The sequence below is a fragment of the Otolemur garnettii genome, unplaced genomic scaffold, assembly GCF_000181295.1.
Source record: "Otolemur garnettii isolate 467f Iridium unplaced genomic scaffold, OtoGar3 scaffold00019, whole genome shotgun sequence".
NCBI classification, from domain to species: domain Eukaryota; kingdom Metazoa; phylum Chordata; class Mammalia; order Primates; family Galagidae; genus Otolemur; species Otolemur garnettii.
Genome location: NW_003852414.1, coordinates 12,400,415 through 12,415,646, shown reverse-complemented (window position 1 = coordinate 12,415,646; position 15,232 = coordinate 12,400,415). Strand labels below are relative to the sequence as shown.

At 49.2% G+C, this 15,232-nt stretch overlaps 1 protein-coding gene across 1 annotated transcript in view; it reads right to left on the bottom strand.

The window, feature by feature from the left end:
- Positions 1-11,948: 11,948 nt before the first annotated feature.
- DNAJC1 (DnaJ heat shock protein family (Hsp40) member C1) overlaps positions 11,949-15,232 on the bottom strand; it is a 177,113-nt gene continuing 173,829 nt past the window's right edge. The window contains exons 11-12 of the mRNA XM_003786763.2: positions 14,380-14,819; positions 11,949-12,157 (exon numbers count right to left, since the gene is read on the bottom strand). Coding sequence (XP_003786811.1) covers positions 12,089-12,157; positions 14,380-14,819 — 509 coding nt within the window. The 3' untranslated portion in view covers positions 11,949-12,088. The remainder of the gene's footprint in view (positions 12,158-14,379; positions 14,820-15,232) is intronic.

The window sequence follows — 15,232 nt, the reverse complement described above, 5'->3', positions numbered from 1 at the left end:
TCGAGAGTCTTGTCTCTCCCAAGGCTAAGGATTATCATTCCTCTAAAATGACAGGTGACTCTTCCATTAACTGGAACCTCAAGCTTTAAAGTCTGAGTAATTTCTCAACATGTCCTTTCTCTGGGCTGCTTGTTTGTGGTGCGGTCTTGGGGCCTGCACGTGCGCCTGCAGAGTGGGCCTCTCGCAGTCTAGTCCTGGCATGTGAGCATGTCATGGGCCAAGAAACAACAGCCACCAAGTGGAAGGAGGGAGGGCTGATCCCTGGGACTCTGGGGACAGTCACCCTCGCCACAACAGGAGACTTAGGTGCCTTAAAATGAAATCTAGTTTTGCTTTTATGTACTTTTGATAAGAAATCTCCATGAGACCGATATCATTCATTCACCTGCATTTTACTTTTTGTGAATGAAATATGGACACCATCTTTTTGTAGAAATTAAACTAGGCCTTTCAAAAGGAAATAGCTGTGAATTTTTGTTTTTTTTCTTTGCAGTTTTTGGCTGGGGCTGGGTTTGAACCCACCACCTCCAGCATATGGGGCCAGTGCCCTACTCCTTTGAGCCACAGGCGCTGTCTGCTGTGAACCTCTGTAAACATTAGAAATAATTTTCACTTGTTTTTCTTTTTTAGAGACAAAGTCTTACTTTATTGCCCTTGGTAGAGTGCTGTTGCATCCCAGCTCACAGCAACCTCCAGCTCTTGGGCTTAAGTGATTCTCTTGCCTCAGCCTCCTGAGTAGCTGGGACTACAGGTGCCTGCCACAACACTGGCTATTTTTTGTTGCAGTTTGGCTGGGGCCGGGCTTGAACCCACCATCCTCGGTATATGGGGCCTGCACCCTACCCACTGAGCCATAGCTGCCACCCAATAATTTTCACTTTGTTAAAAATTGATGTCACCCATCAGTCCGTCCCTCTCCCAGTTATTTGCAACAAAAGATCTCTTGCAAAATAATCACTGAATCAGGGTTATGCCCAGCAAGTATAAAAAATAAGCTAACACTAAATGCATACAAATCTACAGATACAGGAAAGGTTCCATGTAAGCCAAGTCCCCTTTGACAGCCCCGCTTTCTTACAGGTCCCGTTCACCTCCCACCTGGAGTCTGTGAAGGTCCTGTGTCCCTTCCAGCTGCCCCCACACTCCCTATCTCCACCTCCTAAATCTCTGGCTGCCCTGGGTCTGGGGTTCCACATTCACAAGAGTGCAGGACAAACACGGCGTCCACTTCCACCTCTGAGACTTTGACTACCGTTAGGTGCACAGCTGCCCCACAGAAGTTCATCACCTCCTCACTGCCTGAAATTCTCAAATCCACAAGCAGCTTCAAGGGGGCTAAGTTCAGTTTTCAAATGCTGTTCTCTACTCTTGACACTTCTGGTATCTTTCTGGTGGGATTAGTTCTAGGCCTTTGGTTGTGAGAGTCACAGCTCCTGCCCTCCAATGGGCCCCATCTGCTTCTGGGGGGCAGGTTGTCCCTGAATCCAGCATGCTGGCTGTCACTGAGGGTCCTCTGGATGGAGCCCTGCCTCACCCACTCTATTGCCTTCTCTGATCTGCACACACCTTGGGAGGGACTCAAAGTTTTCCCATCTTACAGGTAAGGAAGTTCAGGCTTAGAGAGGACGAGTAGTCGTGTAGCTCATACCTGTTAAGAGCGTGGATTGGCACAATTAAGAACAAGAATTATCTGAGGCAAGCAAGGAAGTGCCCAGTGACAACCTAGGGCTCCTCTGTACCTCCGGGTTCATCTCTGGGTGAGTGGGACTCAACCCGTCTGCACAGCTCTCGCTCCCACTCTCCCCACACTGCAGCAGAGGCAGCTGGAGCTAAGCTGTTCTTGAACATGGGGGCCGTGGCCTCTGAGGGCTCTGCCTGTCCCAGGGATAACCGGTAACTAGAAACTCAGACCACAGTGTAGCTTCAGTTGGAGTTTGGGATGCCCTCGGCTTTGTGTTAATTCACACTGTCATTCCCTGGTGCCTTCCCAAGAGACATGAGGGCATGTGAGTCTTGGTCCACTGCCATTGAGGCCCTGGCAGCACAGAGGGGACAAGGATGGGCCTAGGGAAGAAATGGGAGAAACCCTGGTGGAACTGGGCACGAGACTGGTCTGAAGTATTTAGCTGAGATCCATGGAGAGGAAAGGTAAGCTGAGGTCCCTTGGGGTTCGAGACTACTGAAGATGGGCCGGATGGAGGAGGGAGGGCACATCTCTCCCATGTGGAGGCTCTTTGGGGAATGGAATTAGCGCTGGGTGGCCCTGGCTCTGGGCTGGCAGGCATGTGTGGTTCTCACATCACTGCTCCATGGAGGCACATTCCAAGTCTGTGCTCTGGCTATTTCAGCTATTAGGGAAGCTCCTGGGACAGTCCTCAGAGGGGAGGATTCTGCTGTCTTTGGGCAGGGGCTCTAAAACCAGGAAGTTGACTCTTCAAACTAAACCAGTGCAGTCACCAGGGTGGGGAAGGGTAGTGAAGAAGGAATCTGAGCAGGAGCCAGGGGAACTCCAGGATGATTGACATCCACCCCCTTCTCCGAAGGATGAGAGTCTGCACCAAGTTGGGAAGACACGCTGGTTAGCAGGATTGAAGCGGTGGGGCTGAGCCTCTCGGACCCAGTACTGCACATTTGGCTATGTGACAGGAGCGTTTTGTTGGCTGGGGAGAGGTGCAGGAGTCATACGACAATGGCTATGAAATGGGTCCAAAGTCATCTAGGGTGACAGGGTCTAATGTTCCCCAATTTCTGCCCCCAAGCTCCTGATTGTGTAAAAGCCAACATCAGTCAGCTCAGCCTGCTTTCACCAAGCTTCATAGTCTGGGTGGCTCGATCCACAACAGAAATTTACCTCTCAAAGTTCCTGGAAGCCACAAATCTGAGGTCAGGGCACCCACAGGGTCAGGGAGGAGGGCCCTATTCCAGGTGGCAGATGGTAGAGGACAAGAGAGCTCTGGCCTCCTACAAGGGCACCAATCCCTTTCCTGGGGGAGTTCCGTACCCCTGACCTAATTACCTCTCGAAGGTCTCATCTTCTGATGCTACCACCTTGGAAGCTGTACTTTTTTTTTTTTTGAGACCGTGTCACTGTCACCGTGGGTTGAGTGCCCTGGTGTCATAGCTCATAGTAACCTCAAACCCTTGGGGTCAAGCAGTCCTCTTGCCTCAACCTCCCAATTAGCTGGGACTCTAGGCCAAGTCCAGCTAGTTTTTCTATTTTTAGTAGAGATGGGGTCTCACTCTTGGTCAGGCTAGTCTCCAACTCCTGAGCTCAGGGGATCCTCCTGCCTCAGCCTCTCGGAGTGCTAAGGTTACAGGCATGTGCCACCTTGCTTCGCTTGGAAGTTATAATTTCAGCACATGATTTTTTTGGCAGGAGGACACACTCAGTCCACTGCAACTGACCTCATAGTTTGCAGCAATAAACACATTTTACTTTTGCTATGGACAAGAAATTAATTTTTTTGCTGATCAAGTTTGTTTTCCCTGTAATTCTAATTGACACACCTGGTATTTTTTACTTGGCTCATTTAACAAGCGGACGGATTATCAGGAGGTTTTGCATCTCAGCGTCCCTGGCCTTTCTGGTTCTGCTGGTCTCCTCCCAGAGCCAGCACGGACAGTGGTTTTCTGTAGCTGAACTGTACAAAATGCAGAAATCGCTAAAGAAAACAAGGTGCCATTTTCTTGTGAACTCTTAGTCCAGTGCGGTCGTTTTCCTGGACTGACCAGCAGAACAGCCTGGAGATCGGTCCCCACTGTGCAGGGACTCTCCATCCTGGACCCAAAAAACCAAAGCCTCTGGAATGTGATCCCTGAGGTGGGGTCTTCTGTGCAGCCCAGATTAAGGTTCTAAACTTGAGGGTTCTCCACCCAACTGGTGTCCCCTTTGCCTGTCAGGCTGCTCCTGTGTCCCTGAGCTGAGAGGTTGCTGGCATGGAGAGCCCCTTCTGGCTGTGATACCTTGACATTTTGATCACAGGCGTAAATGCCTGGGCTCTAATTTCACTGGGGATGCGAGGAAGGCTCTGCAGGGCCCAGGCCTGGAAGCTGTGGGCTGAGCTGACTGCAGCAGGAGACCTGGGACCTGACCCTTCCTGCCCTGGCACTCTTTCTGCTGTGCAGTTTCTTAGGTTCTTGGAAGATTCCTGAGACTTCCTTCTGACCAATGACCTGCTTTCCTCCTTAGTTAGACTGGTGCTTGCTCTCCATGTCAGTTCTTTTTCAGTTTGATTTTTAAAATCACAAACTCAGACCAGGAAGACGCCATCTCTGGGCTCAGGAAGGCCCACATCCCCTAAGCCCCAGAGAAGGATGGCGATGGAACTGTCTCTCCTGGCTCCAGCCCACTCCCCTGCACCCCTCTGCCAGATGGGGGACAGTGGGGCACAGGGTTTGAACCAGAGCAGGTGGCAGTCACTGGGGGGACACAGTTCTGACCTGGTGCCTCCCATCCTGCCCTAAACCAGAATTCTTCCATTCAGCAGTGCCAGCCCCAGGCAAAAGTGTCCACATCCAGTTTTTAAATACCAGTTTTCACAGAACAGGAAGAGTAGCCAAAAAGATTCCCAGCAGAGATTTCTTAGGCTACCTCTCTTAATAAGGAAACCAGCAGCGATGGACACCCAGCTGCACTATGACCTGCACCATGGCACCTGTTTGCAAAGCAGATTGGAACCAGGACAATTTGGCATAAACTAGGTTTTTTTTTTTAAAGAGACAGTCTCACTTTGTCGGTAGAGTGCCATGGTGTGACAGCTCACAGCAACCTCCAGCTCTTGGGCTTAGATAATTCTCTTGCCTCAGCCTCCTGAGTAGCTGGTACTAGACTACAGGCACCCGCCACAATGCCCGGCTATTTTTTGTTGCGGTTTGGCTGGAGTCAGGTTCAAACCTGCCACTCTCGGTATATGGGATGCCCTACCCACTGAGCCACAGGCACAGCCCAACTACTAAGGTATTTTTAATCAGCAGTTTTACAAAGTATTTCTTTTGAGTAATGACAGAAGCATTGGAAGAATGTTTATTTTCCCTTATGCATTAGGCCACAAAAAATAGAAGGGTGACTCCACCATTGCCACAAAATTTGCCAGTCTTGTATGTGAGGCAGGATGTCGCTGCAAACCACCTTAATCAGAGAGCCCAGGAGATGATGATCAGGCCCCTCTCACCCTCAGTTTGGGGCCTGCTCCTTGCAAGGTCTGGAAGGCAAGAGGCAAGTAGTCACCTTGCTCACAGCAATCCCTGCAGCTTTTCCTCCAGGCCCCTGCGACAGCCTCTGAAGGGTGGGGACACTGAGGGCATGAGGCAGAGTGACCTGGCCCTGCTGGAAGGTGCTTTTTGGAACCCTGTTTAATGGGGCTCTGAACGTCCTGCAACTGGCACAGGTACCAACCATTGGCATTGGCAGTGCCACCTCCTGGGCAGGGGTGAGGCCGCCCAGCCCTGCCCTCCCCCTACCTTCCACACTGGGCAGGCAGCCCCAGGGGAGAATGATGTAACTGTTCAGTTTTACAGCCTGCTCATTCAGCTCCTCATGAATCAGACCCAGGCTGGAGGCCAAGCAGTTCACTCAGACCGAAGACTGGGTCATTGCCAAGACACAGGCTGGCTCTGAGCTACAGGTGAAGCCGAGGTGGAACCATCCTATGGTGAGAACACATGCAGCTTTTTGCCACAAAAAAAGACTCCAAACCAATTCCCAACATTCCCTGTGCCAGCTGCAGGACATTCAGAGCCACACTGAACAGGGTTCAAGAAAGCAAACCAATTCCCAAGACTGATGCCACCCCTGCCTGCTGGGACAGTCTGCAAGGGCTTGGTGGCCTTTTTGGATCCTGGAATCTGCCCTGCAGAGGGAATGGTCACCCAGGGATGACCTGCCTGCTGCCCTGGGCTTGGCCCCCCATCCATAGCATCCCCTGCCTGGCACGAGATCACCACACCTGCAGACTCAGGAGCGAAGTTACAAAGGGAGGCCTGAGAGGAAAGCTGGTATTCATTTGCAGCCTGGTATTTGCAAGCTAGATTTGTTTGGGGACCATTAATGGGGGGAGGGTAGAGGCTTTATAAGTTTTGGATGGGGCAGCGCCTGTGGCTCAGTGAGTAGGGCACTGGCCCCATATACTGAAGGTGGCGGGTTCAAACCCAGCCCCAGCCAAACTCCAACAAAAAATAGCCGGGTATTATGGCGGGTGCCTGTAGTCCCAGCTACCTGGGAGGCTGAGGCAAGAGAATCACCTAAGCCCAAGAGATGGAGGTTGCTGTGAGCTGTGATGCGACAGGACTCTACTGAGCACAAAAGTGACTGCAGCAGCCCAGTGCAGGTGCCTGTGGAGCTGGGGGGTGACACAGGTGTTTCCCAAGGGGACCTGGGTGACAGGTGTGGCTTTCATCCTCACTTGTGTTCACTGCCTCCCCACAGAGAGTCTCTCACTTCCCCACCATGATAGATGGCTACTGTCACCGCCTCTGGACAAGGTACTGCTCTGGAGACCACACAAGTCCCTTTACCCAGCCAGGCCCAACTCTTACTTCAGGTTAACTCCTCAGCTGCCGAAGTCCCCAGAAAAGGAGATGCCTCAGGGAACAGGCTCCCTCCTGGTGGCAGAGATGGTGGCAGAAAACCAGCCTGAAGGCTGGGTGCAGTGGCTTATACTTGTAATCCTAGCTGGGAGGCTGAGGCAGGTGGATTGCCTGAGCTCTAGTTCAAGACCAACCTGAGCAAGAGCGAGATCCCCATCTCTAAACAAATAGCCAGGCATTGTGGCGGGTGCCTGTACTCTCAGCTACGGGAGAGCCAGAGGCAAGAGGATTGCTTCAGCTCAAGATTTTGAGGTTGTTGTGAGCTATGATGCCACAGCACTCTACCCAGGACAATAGAGAGTGAGTCAGAAAAAAAGGGGAAAAAAAGAATACCAGGCTGAAGCTTCATCCTGAGTTGTGAGGGCAGTGGGCAAGTCAAGGTTCCATCCTACTTGTGTTTCCCACAGCACCTCTGGACCCCAGTGGGTCTCTAGTAACACTGAGAACCCAGAAATCAGTGATGGAATTGGGGGAGGTTGAGAGAGAAACCCACCCATTTCAGGGTGCCTTTAGTGAAAAGGAGACTTGTCAGGGCCTGGGACTGGCCAGGCCTCGGGCCCGGCTTAGGTAGGTTCCGGACGCAGACCGCTAAGCTACCTTGCTCAGGAACAGTTTCTTTTAGGTGCCTGAGGGCTATCTACTTTAGCTAGAGAGAGAGAGGGAGAGAGAGAGTCTTAGAGTAAAGCAGTCTTCTTAGCATAGATAGATCTTACTCTTTAGCAGAGCTTGGTAATCTTCAGCAGAGAGACATGGTGCTGGCGTCCTGCAGGCAGGAGAGGAGACAGTAAGCTAGTCCGCGATAGAAAGTGCAAGCTCCCCGACCATCTTCTCCTCCAGCCTAATACAAGGCTGATCTCGTGCTTCTCCACACCACAGGTGTAGAGACTGCCAATTCACCCCGCTCTCATCTCGCGAGCTCTCATGCTTGCTAAGTCTCTCTCCGTGCCCTTTCACCAAGTGTTCCATTATTGAGCTATACAGGTGTTTCTTATAACTCTCACTCCTCCTAGCCATAAGCTATACGGGCTGCTCCATTTCCCCCCTTTTTTATATACAAACAAAATAATTTGTGATGTGGTAAGGGCAGTTCTTCCTGTTATCTGGCCCTTTTCTTGCTAGGCAAAATACGGTAATTGTCAAAGTTCAGAGTTCCAGGTATGGTATGAGCTCTTTAAATGAGGAAGCCCAATACAGATGTAAACTATTAGCAGCTACTAGAGAAAAGTGATGATTGTGATGTTAATTCCCTTAAAGGTCTTTTTAAACTGAGAAAACAGAAAATCTTTGCTGAGAGGTTTACCGTATCTTTAACTGTACAAACTTTCCTTTGATATTTACTTAACAGAGGAACAAAAGATAACACTTTCCTTGCAATCTTTGCAAGCAAGGATTTTTCTCACTATTCCGAAAGCTTTGCTACTTGCAGTCCTAAATCTACCCTTCACAGATCTCAAAAAGACCGTTACTCGTAAACTAAGGGTCTCACACTTCACAGTTCCTTGGTAGCGGAGTTTTTCCTGCTTTCAAGCTGCTTTTCCAGCGGAATTTTTGCTAATTGATTCCAGACTCTTTTTTCAAATGGAGCTTCCTAGCACAAAGGTGGTTTAACTCCTAGTTACTCTTCCCTCCCTTTGTTCTCCCTCTCATAATCTTCCTAAGGAGTCACTTGTTTCAGAGAGTCCCTTTCCCCTTTGGGCTGTGTCCAGGCTCTTTAGCTGGACCCAGTTATTGTACACAGACGCTGATGAGAGGTGGGTTACCCCTTCACCACGCAGGATAACCTAATATTCCACAAACATATTTAATCTAATTATCCTCCATCATCATCCATTGGTCTGATTTACTCAGTTTTATGCTGAGGCACCACAGGTTTAACCAAGCTGGCAGAGTGCTCCCATGGCATAGAATTGTACTGTTTTTCTGAGAATAGTTTGAAATGAAAATATTAAAGAAACTGTTTTAACTTCTTTCATTTACCAGTGGGTCCTGATTCTGGCCCAACTGATAATTTCCCTACAATAAAGATGTTCCATCTCTATCAAATTGAGAATGGCATTCGTTTGCCCAGTGAAAGCCTTTTTTTACACTCAGGACATACACCTGGAGGTTTACATGCTCTTTGTTCCTTTTCTTAACATTTGGCGTTCTTTTCCCTTTTAAACGCTCTTTTTTCTTACGGCCTAGCTTCCCACATTCATGGCATTAGATGTTAACTGGGAGATTTACCCTCTGATCTTCCAGCTACCCAATTTGAGTTGTCACGTCAATATAGCATTTACCTGCATCTACTATAAGATTATTCATCTGATCACTCAACTGTTTTATATCAGCTGCCATGATAATCTTTAAGCTGTTCCATCTGATACTTCAAATGTTGTATCTAATTTTCCATTATTTTTCTCTGACTTTCTTTCAGCCTTCTCCTTTTCAATTCTTAGAACCTTTGGCTGCCTTAAAGGAACAGGAACTCCTTAGCTGTTTCCTTTTACTCTGGAGTCTTAGTTTTACAAAACCTCACTTCCTCTATTTCTTTACCAGCCCCCTCAATCTACCTCACTTTTCTTTTTAAACAGAACTCTTAACTGCCAAAAAGGGATTCGGGGCGTCGTTCTCTCAAAAGCTACTTCCTGCTGGCAATGGGCGAAGATACAGGGCAAGGCAGTTAGAAGTTCTCTGCCCTAACCTAGTAAACTCTCGTAATCTATTCCCAAACTTTTCTCTTCGCTGTTTTACTGAAGGTTCTTCTTACCGCCGAGGCTAAAGGCTTGTTTGCTAAAGGTTCTTATCTCCTAGTTCTAGCTTTTTTCTTTCCCTCTTGTCTAAAGGCTTTTTTCTGCCCCCTTTTTCCCCAGCTGCTTCCCAGAAGATGCTAAAGGCTTTTATCGGCTTTTTTCCCCACAGAAGTAGTTAGAATTTGGAAAGAGAAAATGTAGGAAAGAGGAGAAACCAAATGAGAAAGGCCTGTTGTTGGCTGTCTTTCTTAGATATTTCTTTTCTCTCTAAATATATTTCTCTTCTTTTTCTTATTTGCTAAAGCTTATTTCCCTCTTGGTCCATGTTCAGTGAATCCTGCTCACAGCACCATTTGTCAGTGGCGTTCACTATCTCGCTTCTGACACCCCTTGTCAGGACCCGGGACTGGGCAGGTCTCGGGCCAGCTTAGGTAGGTACCAGACGCGGACCGCTAAGCTACCTTGCTCAGGAACAGTTTCTCTAAGGTGCCTGAGGGCTATCTACCTTAGCTGGGGAGAGAGAGAGAGAGAGAGAGAGAGAGAGAGAGAGAGAGAGAGAAAGAGAGAGTCTCAGGGTAAAGCAGTCTTCTTAGCATAGATAGGTCTTAGTCTTTAGCAGAGCTTGGTAATCTTCAGCAGAGAGACATGGTACTGTCTTCTGCAGGCAGGAGAGGAGAGAGACTCAGAGCGAGTCCGTGATAGAAAGTACAAGCTCCCCAACTGCCTTCTGCTGCCTAATATAGGGCTGATCTCGTGCTTCTCAACACCACAGGTGTAGAGACTGCCAATTCACCACTGCTCTCATCTCGCGAGCTCTCATGCTTGTTAGGAGAGCTAAATCCCTCTCCAGCTAAATCTCTCACCTTTCACCAAGGTGTTCCATTATTGAGCTATACAGGTGTTTCTTATAACTCTCACTCCTCCTAGCCATAAGCTATATGGGCTGCTACAGAGACTTAATGGCAGATACTCAGAGTGTCACCAGCAGCACAGCAGAGAGACCTAAGGCTGGGCTCAGGGACAGAAGAGAGAGGGCCTGTGTAGCCAGGACAGTCTCTCTCCTTGTTCCTCTGTGGGTACCCATTTCATTCTTGGTGGCTTCATTGCTGATGTGGCCAGCAGCAAATGTATAGTCACCATCTCCTGGCCCCACCAGGACAAAAGATCTGGGATAGAAGCTACTGCTCTGGTGCCATCCTGGAACTGGCTTCACTTGTTCTTGGGGAAAGGGTGGTGAGCACTGCTGGATCATGTGACAGCACCAGGGTAGCCCTTCCTCTCTGTCCTCCTGGCTAGGCAGGTGCTGAGGCTGACAGAGCTGTTGCTCCATGTTGTGGGCAGTCCAGCGAATGCCAGGTGACCCGCAGGACATGGTACAGGTTGAACATCTCTACCTTAGTCTGAGAAACCGAAATCCAAGATGCTCCATGATCTAAAACTTCTTGAGTTGCCAACACGATTACCACAAGAGGGAAATTCCACACCTGGCACCTGTGCCTTCTGATGGTTTGATGTACATAAACTTTATTTCATGCACAAAATAATAAAAAATATTGCATTAAATTACCCCTGTAATATTCTGAATTAAAAAAAATTACCTTCTTCCTATGTGTATAAGGGACATATGAAACCTAATAAATTTCATGCTTAGACTTCCGTGCCCTCCCAGAGATATCGGTCATTATTATATGCAAATATTCCCTAATCCAAAAAAGAAAAAAAAAACAAACCCAAAATACCAAAATCCAAAACACTACTGGTCTCAAGCATTTCAGGTAAGTGGGGATCAACCTGTGATCTGCTTTTTCACTTTTCAACTGCCCTTTTTAGACCCAGGTAGCTGTGTCTACACTCAGGGAGTCACCAGCAGCTCCTTCCCACCATCAAAGGGCCTAGCCACATCCACTTCTAGCAGAGCCCTGCCCTCAGCCAGCCAACCCTCTGCCAAGAACTGTAACCTCATTTCAATCTTCAGAGGAAAATGAGGTCTTTACAGATACACTGTCATAATTACCATAATGTAGGTAAGCAAGTGCTTTACCCAACTACTTTCAAGTCCTGACGAAAGGACAGATTTAAAAGGAAAGTTTAGCTGATGGGGACGGTTCAAACACAACACAAAAGACTCAATACAAATCTATAGGCCAAATAGCGATTTTAACTCAGGCATCAAACAAGACCCAATTTTATCAGTTCCTATCTGCATGTTCTCTGGAAATTCTCTCAGTTGGGAACATATTTTTACCAGGTAGCCCAAACTTAGAGTTTATTACTTGTTCATTTAGGGTTTTTCCTGAACATATTTAACAATAAAGACCTCGCTTTGCTCTTAGCTGACCAGCGCCATATCAGCCTGGCTTTTTTCTCACCAAGCAACTTCATCCTGCTACTCAGCCCCCAATACAGACATGAATGCTGGGTTCTTTGGTCATGGATTTCAGAAAAACACATTAAGTTAGAAGTCATATACATTAGTTTGCTGACATGTTCCTTCAGAGACAACTATGTGCCTGATCAGTGGAAAGCACTATTTATTTGTTCCCCAGGAAGTAAACTTTGTAGTAATGAGAAATAATCTAAAGAATGCCCAAATCCCTTTCCCAAGGCAGTATTTGTTTAAACAATATAGCACAACATTTATTGTTTATTTATTTTTTTTTACTAAGGCACATGACGTATAGAAATACTGAGGTACAAAATGCAAATTTCTGCATAAGATTTTTAAAATACTCATTTTGGAAAATGAAGGTGAATATCATCTTCCAGAATATTCAGCTTTTAGCTTGTTTTTTCTTTTGGACCAGTTCAACCAGCAACTTGTACCTAGCGATACAGTCTTCCTGTAGGAAGAAAAAAAAAAAGGTGAGAACAGTTACTTGTACAAGCCAGGGTCTCACTGTGGCGACCTGCCGGTGGCCTGTGTGCTGGCTTAGGCCCAGTGCTAATGAAGAGGTCTCATGCCCAGTCCCTTTGCCCAGAACCTCCTGGAATTTCCTGGGTGAGTCCAGAGGGCACAGGGAGACCCAGCTAGACAGGTGGGGGCTGGGGAGGCCGCTGTGGTCCAGTCCCAGGGCTGGGCACTGCCTCCAGGGGTGCAGACCCCAGCAGCTGTTTGGGAGGAACAGGAAACTTGTAATGATTGAGACTTTTAACTTGTTAACCATCATGTTGACATTTCACTATTCCCTCACAACATGGCACTTCAGAGAAACCAACCCCGCCAGGCCCGGCACAGCTGAGACTCCCCTGCAGTGGCCTGAGCTGGGTGTGCTTGCTCTGCCCACGGGCCTTAATTGTACCCCGGCAGGCTCCAGAACCACTACCTTCAAGAGTCTCAGCTGCCTGGAGCTGTCACACATAGGCAGGGACTGAGGTATCAGGAGAGTTTCCCCTAACAAGTGCCTTTCCTGTCTCCCATAAGGTCCATGAAAATCAGATTTCCCTAGCAGCTCCGCTGTCCCCAGCACATGGCACTGGATGTAGCCAGATCTGTGCTCTATCCTCCCTGCAGCCAGCTTCAGCTGTGGGACTGCAGTCAAGGCTTAAGGGGACACCTGCAGGCCAGGCCAGCCCAGCCCAGCCTGGTTCTGGCTGAAAATAGGACGCTTCTACCCTCAAGGCAAAGAGTTTCTGGGTGGTCTGTTCCCTGGAATCACAGCCTCAGGTCCTTGCCTTTCAGCCAATGTTCACTGGTCACACATCCAAGTGCCTGTGTTCTGACAGAGAAATGCAGGGAAAATACTTCTGGCGAACCAGTCAGGTTGGGGTAATCTGTGCTTTTCAAATAGATCAACTGCTAATGGTTTCTTTTTCTCCCAGGAACTCTCAACTTTCATCATTTTAAAGTAGGTGATAGATAACTAGACCTGTATACTGAGGGACATGCATGGCCACAAGCTAGATCTCCAACATAGAATTTCAATTAAAAAAAAAAAAAGAATGTAAATGAGCATCACTGTGCCCAGAGGCTACTGCGTGATAGGCACAGAGGCAGGGGAGACTGGTGCTTTTGATTTCTCATCGTCCAGAGCCTGGGACTGAGAGTACAGCTACCAGGAGACAGGAGATGGTGGGGCGGCAACCCCTGAGTTGAAAAGATCACACCCTGAAGCCTACAGCTCCCAACTGCCAGATCACAGGCAAGGGACTGCCAGGAGTGGGGGCTGGCCCTCCACAAGGTACAACCATCTTTCCTCCTCTCCGAGGTTTTTTATTTTTAAGAGACAAAGTCCCACTCTGTCACGGAGGCTAGAGTGCAATGGTATGATCATAGCTCAATGCAACCTCTAATTTGGGGACTTCAGTGGTCCTCCTGCCTCAGCCTCTAGAGCAGTCAGCACTACAGGTACACGCTGCCATGCCTGGATCATTTTAAAATTTTTTGTAGAGACAGGATCTTGCTATGATGGCTGGGCTGCCCTTGAACTCCTGGCCTCAAGCCATCCTCCGCCTCTTCCTCCCAAAGTGCTTGGATTACAGGCTCAGGTTTGGTCAGGCCTCCCACCTCTGAGTTTCTGAGTAGATATATCTACCTGTGGATGTATTTTAGCAGATACGAAGAGGTACATGCAGAGAGAAAAGGCAATTATAAAGGCCAAGGTTACAGAAGGTAAGCAGAATCCTAAATGTTACCCTCATGCACCCTGTACAAACTACTCCCTCTAAGCCCCTGGGCAGCTGGGTGCCATCCCACAGTCCAGTCCATTCACAGGCAGCTGAATGGATCACGGTGGCAGCATCTTCCCCAGTCTGCCCCTGCTCGCAGACCGGTCATGGAGCTAGAGGACCTTGTGATGTTGTGGCATTCTGCTTCTCCTCAGCCTGGACAAAGGGAGCTGCCACCCCCACCCCATGCACCCAGCATGGCCAGCCTGGGCCACACCCACAAAGGGCACGATGTTTATAAATAACTAGCAGGTCTGGATATGGACTGAACTTAGAACCGTGACCTCACTGATCACATGCTCTGCGGGAACCACACCCGGAAGTGGGAGAGAAGTGGTCACGGTCACACAGCAGACGCTGTACTGGCGTCCGACACCCTTCCTTCCCCGTCACCCACCTTGCTCTTAGAGGGGACACATTTGGCTATTCTGTCCCAGCGGTCAGAGGATCCCTTTGGATACTGCTGCAATGCCAACTCCAGAAGCTTCTGCTGGTTCTGAGTCCATGGCTCCTCTGTAACGCGCGTCCTCCCTCGCTCCTGGCTGTCCTCGTCGCTGGACCCACTGTGCTCCTCTAGCCCGAAGTCCTGCTGCCTGCGCCCTCGGAGCCGCTCTTCCGCCTCTGCTTTGGTGCCCGTGTCCCTTGGCCGAGCAGACTTCCGCCTCCGAGGCCGGCTGTCCACAGCCACTGTCTCAGTCTCCGAGGCTCCCTCCTGCTCCTCTGTGGCCCCCTCTGCCTCTTCCCGCTGGGTGATGATGTCGTCTGGCAAGGCCAGGGCCATCCCCACCGGCCTGGGGTTCTGAACTGTTGATCTGAGCTCTGAGAGCCTGACCATTCCTAGGAAGAGGCCACGCACAGAGAGGACAGGGTGAATGAGGGACAGAGACCACAGCAGCTGCCTGCCACACCTTAGCCGGTGTGCCAGGCACCATTTAACTTCATTTCCACACTACTTTAGAAAGATATATGTCATTACCTTAATTTTACAGATAAGAGAAAGAGGTCTCAGAAAGCAGTAGAGGCCCAGCACCTGTGGCTCAAGTGGCTAAGGCGCCAGCCACATACACCTAAGGTGGCCGGTTCGAATCCAGCCCAGGCCCACCAAACGACAATGATGGCTGCAACCAAAAAATAGTCAGGCGCTGTGGGGAGCACCTGTGGTCCCAGCTGCTTGGGAGGCTGAGGCAGGAGACTCGCTTGAGCCCAGGAGTTGGAGGTTGCTGTGAGCTGTGATGCCACAGCACTCTACC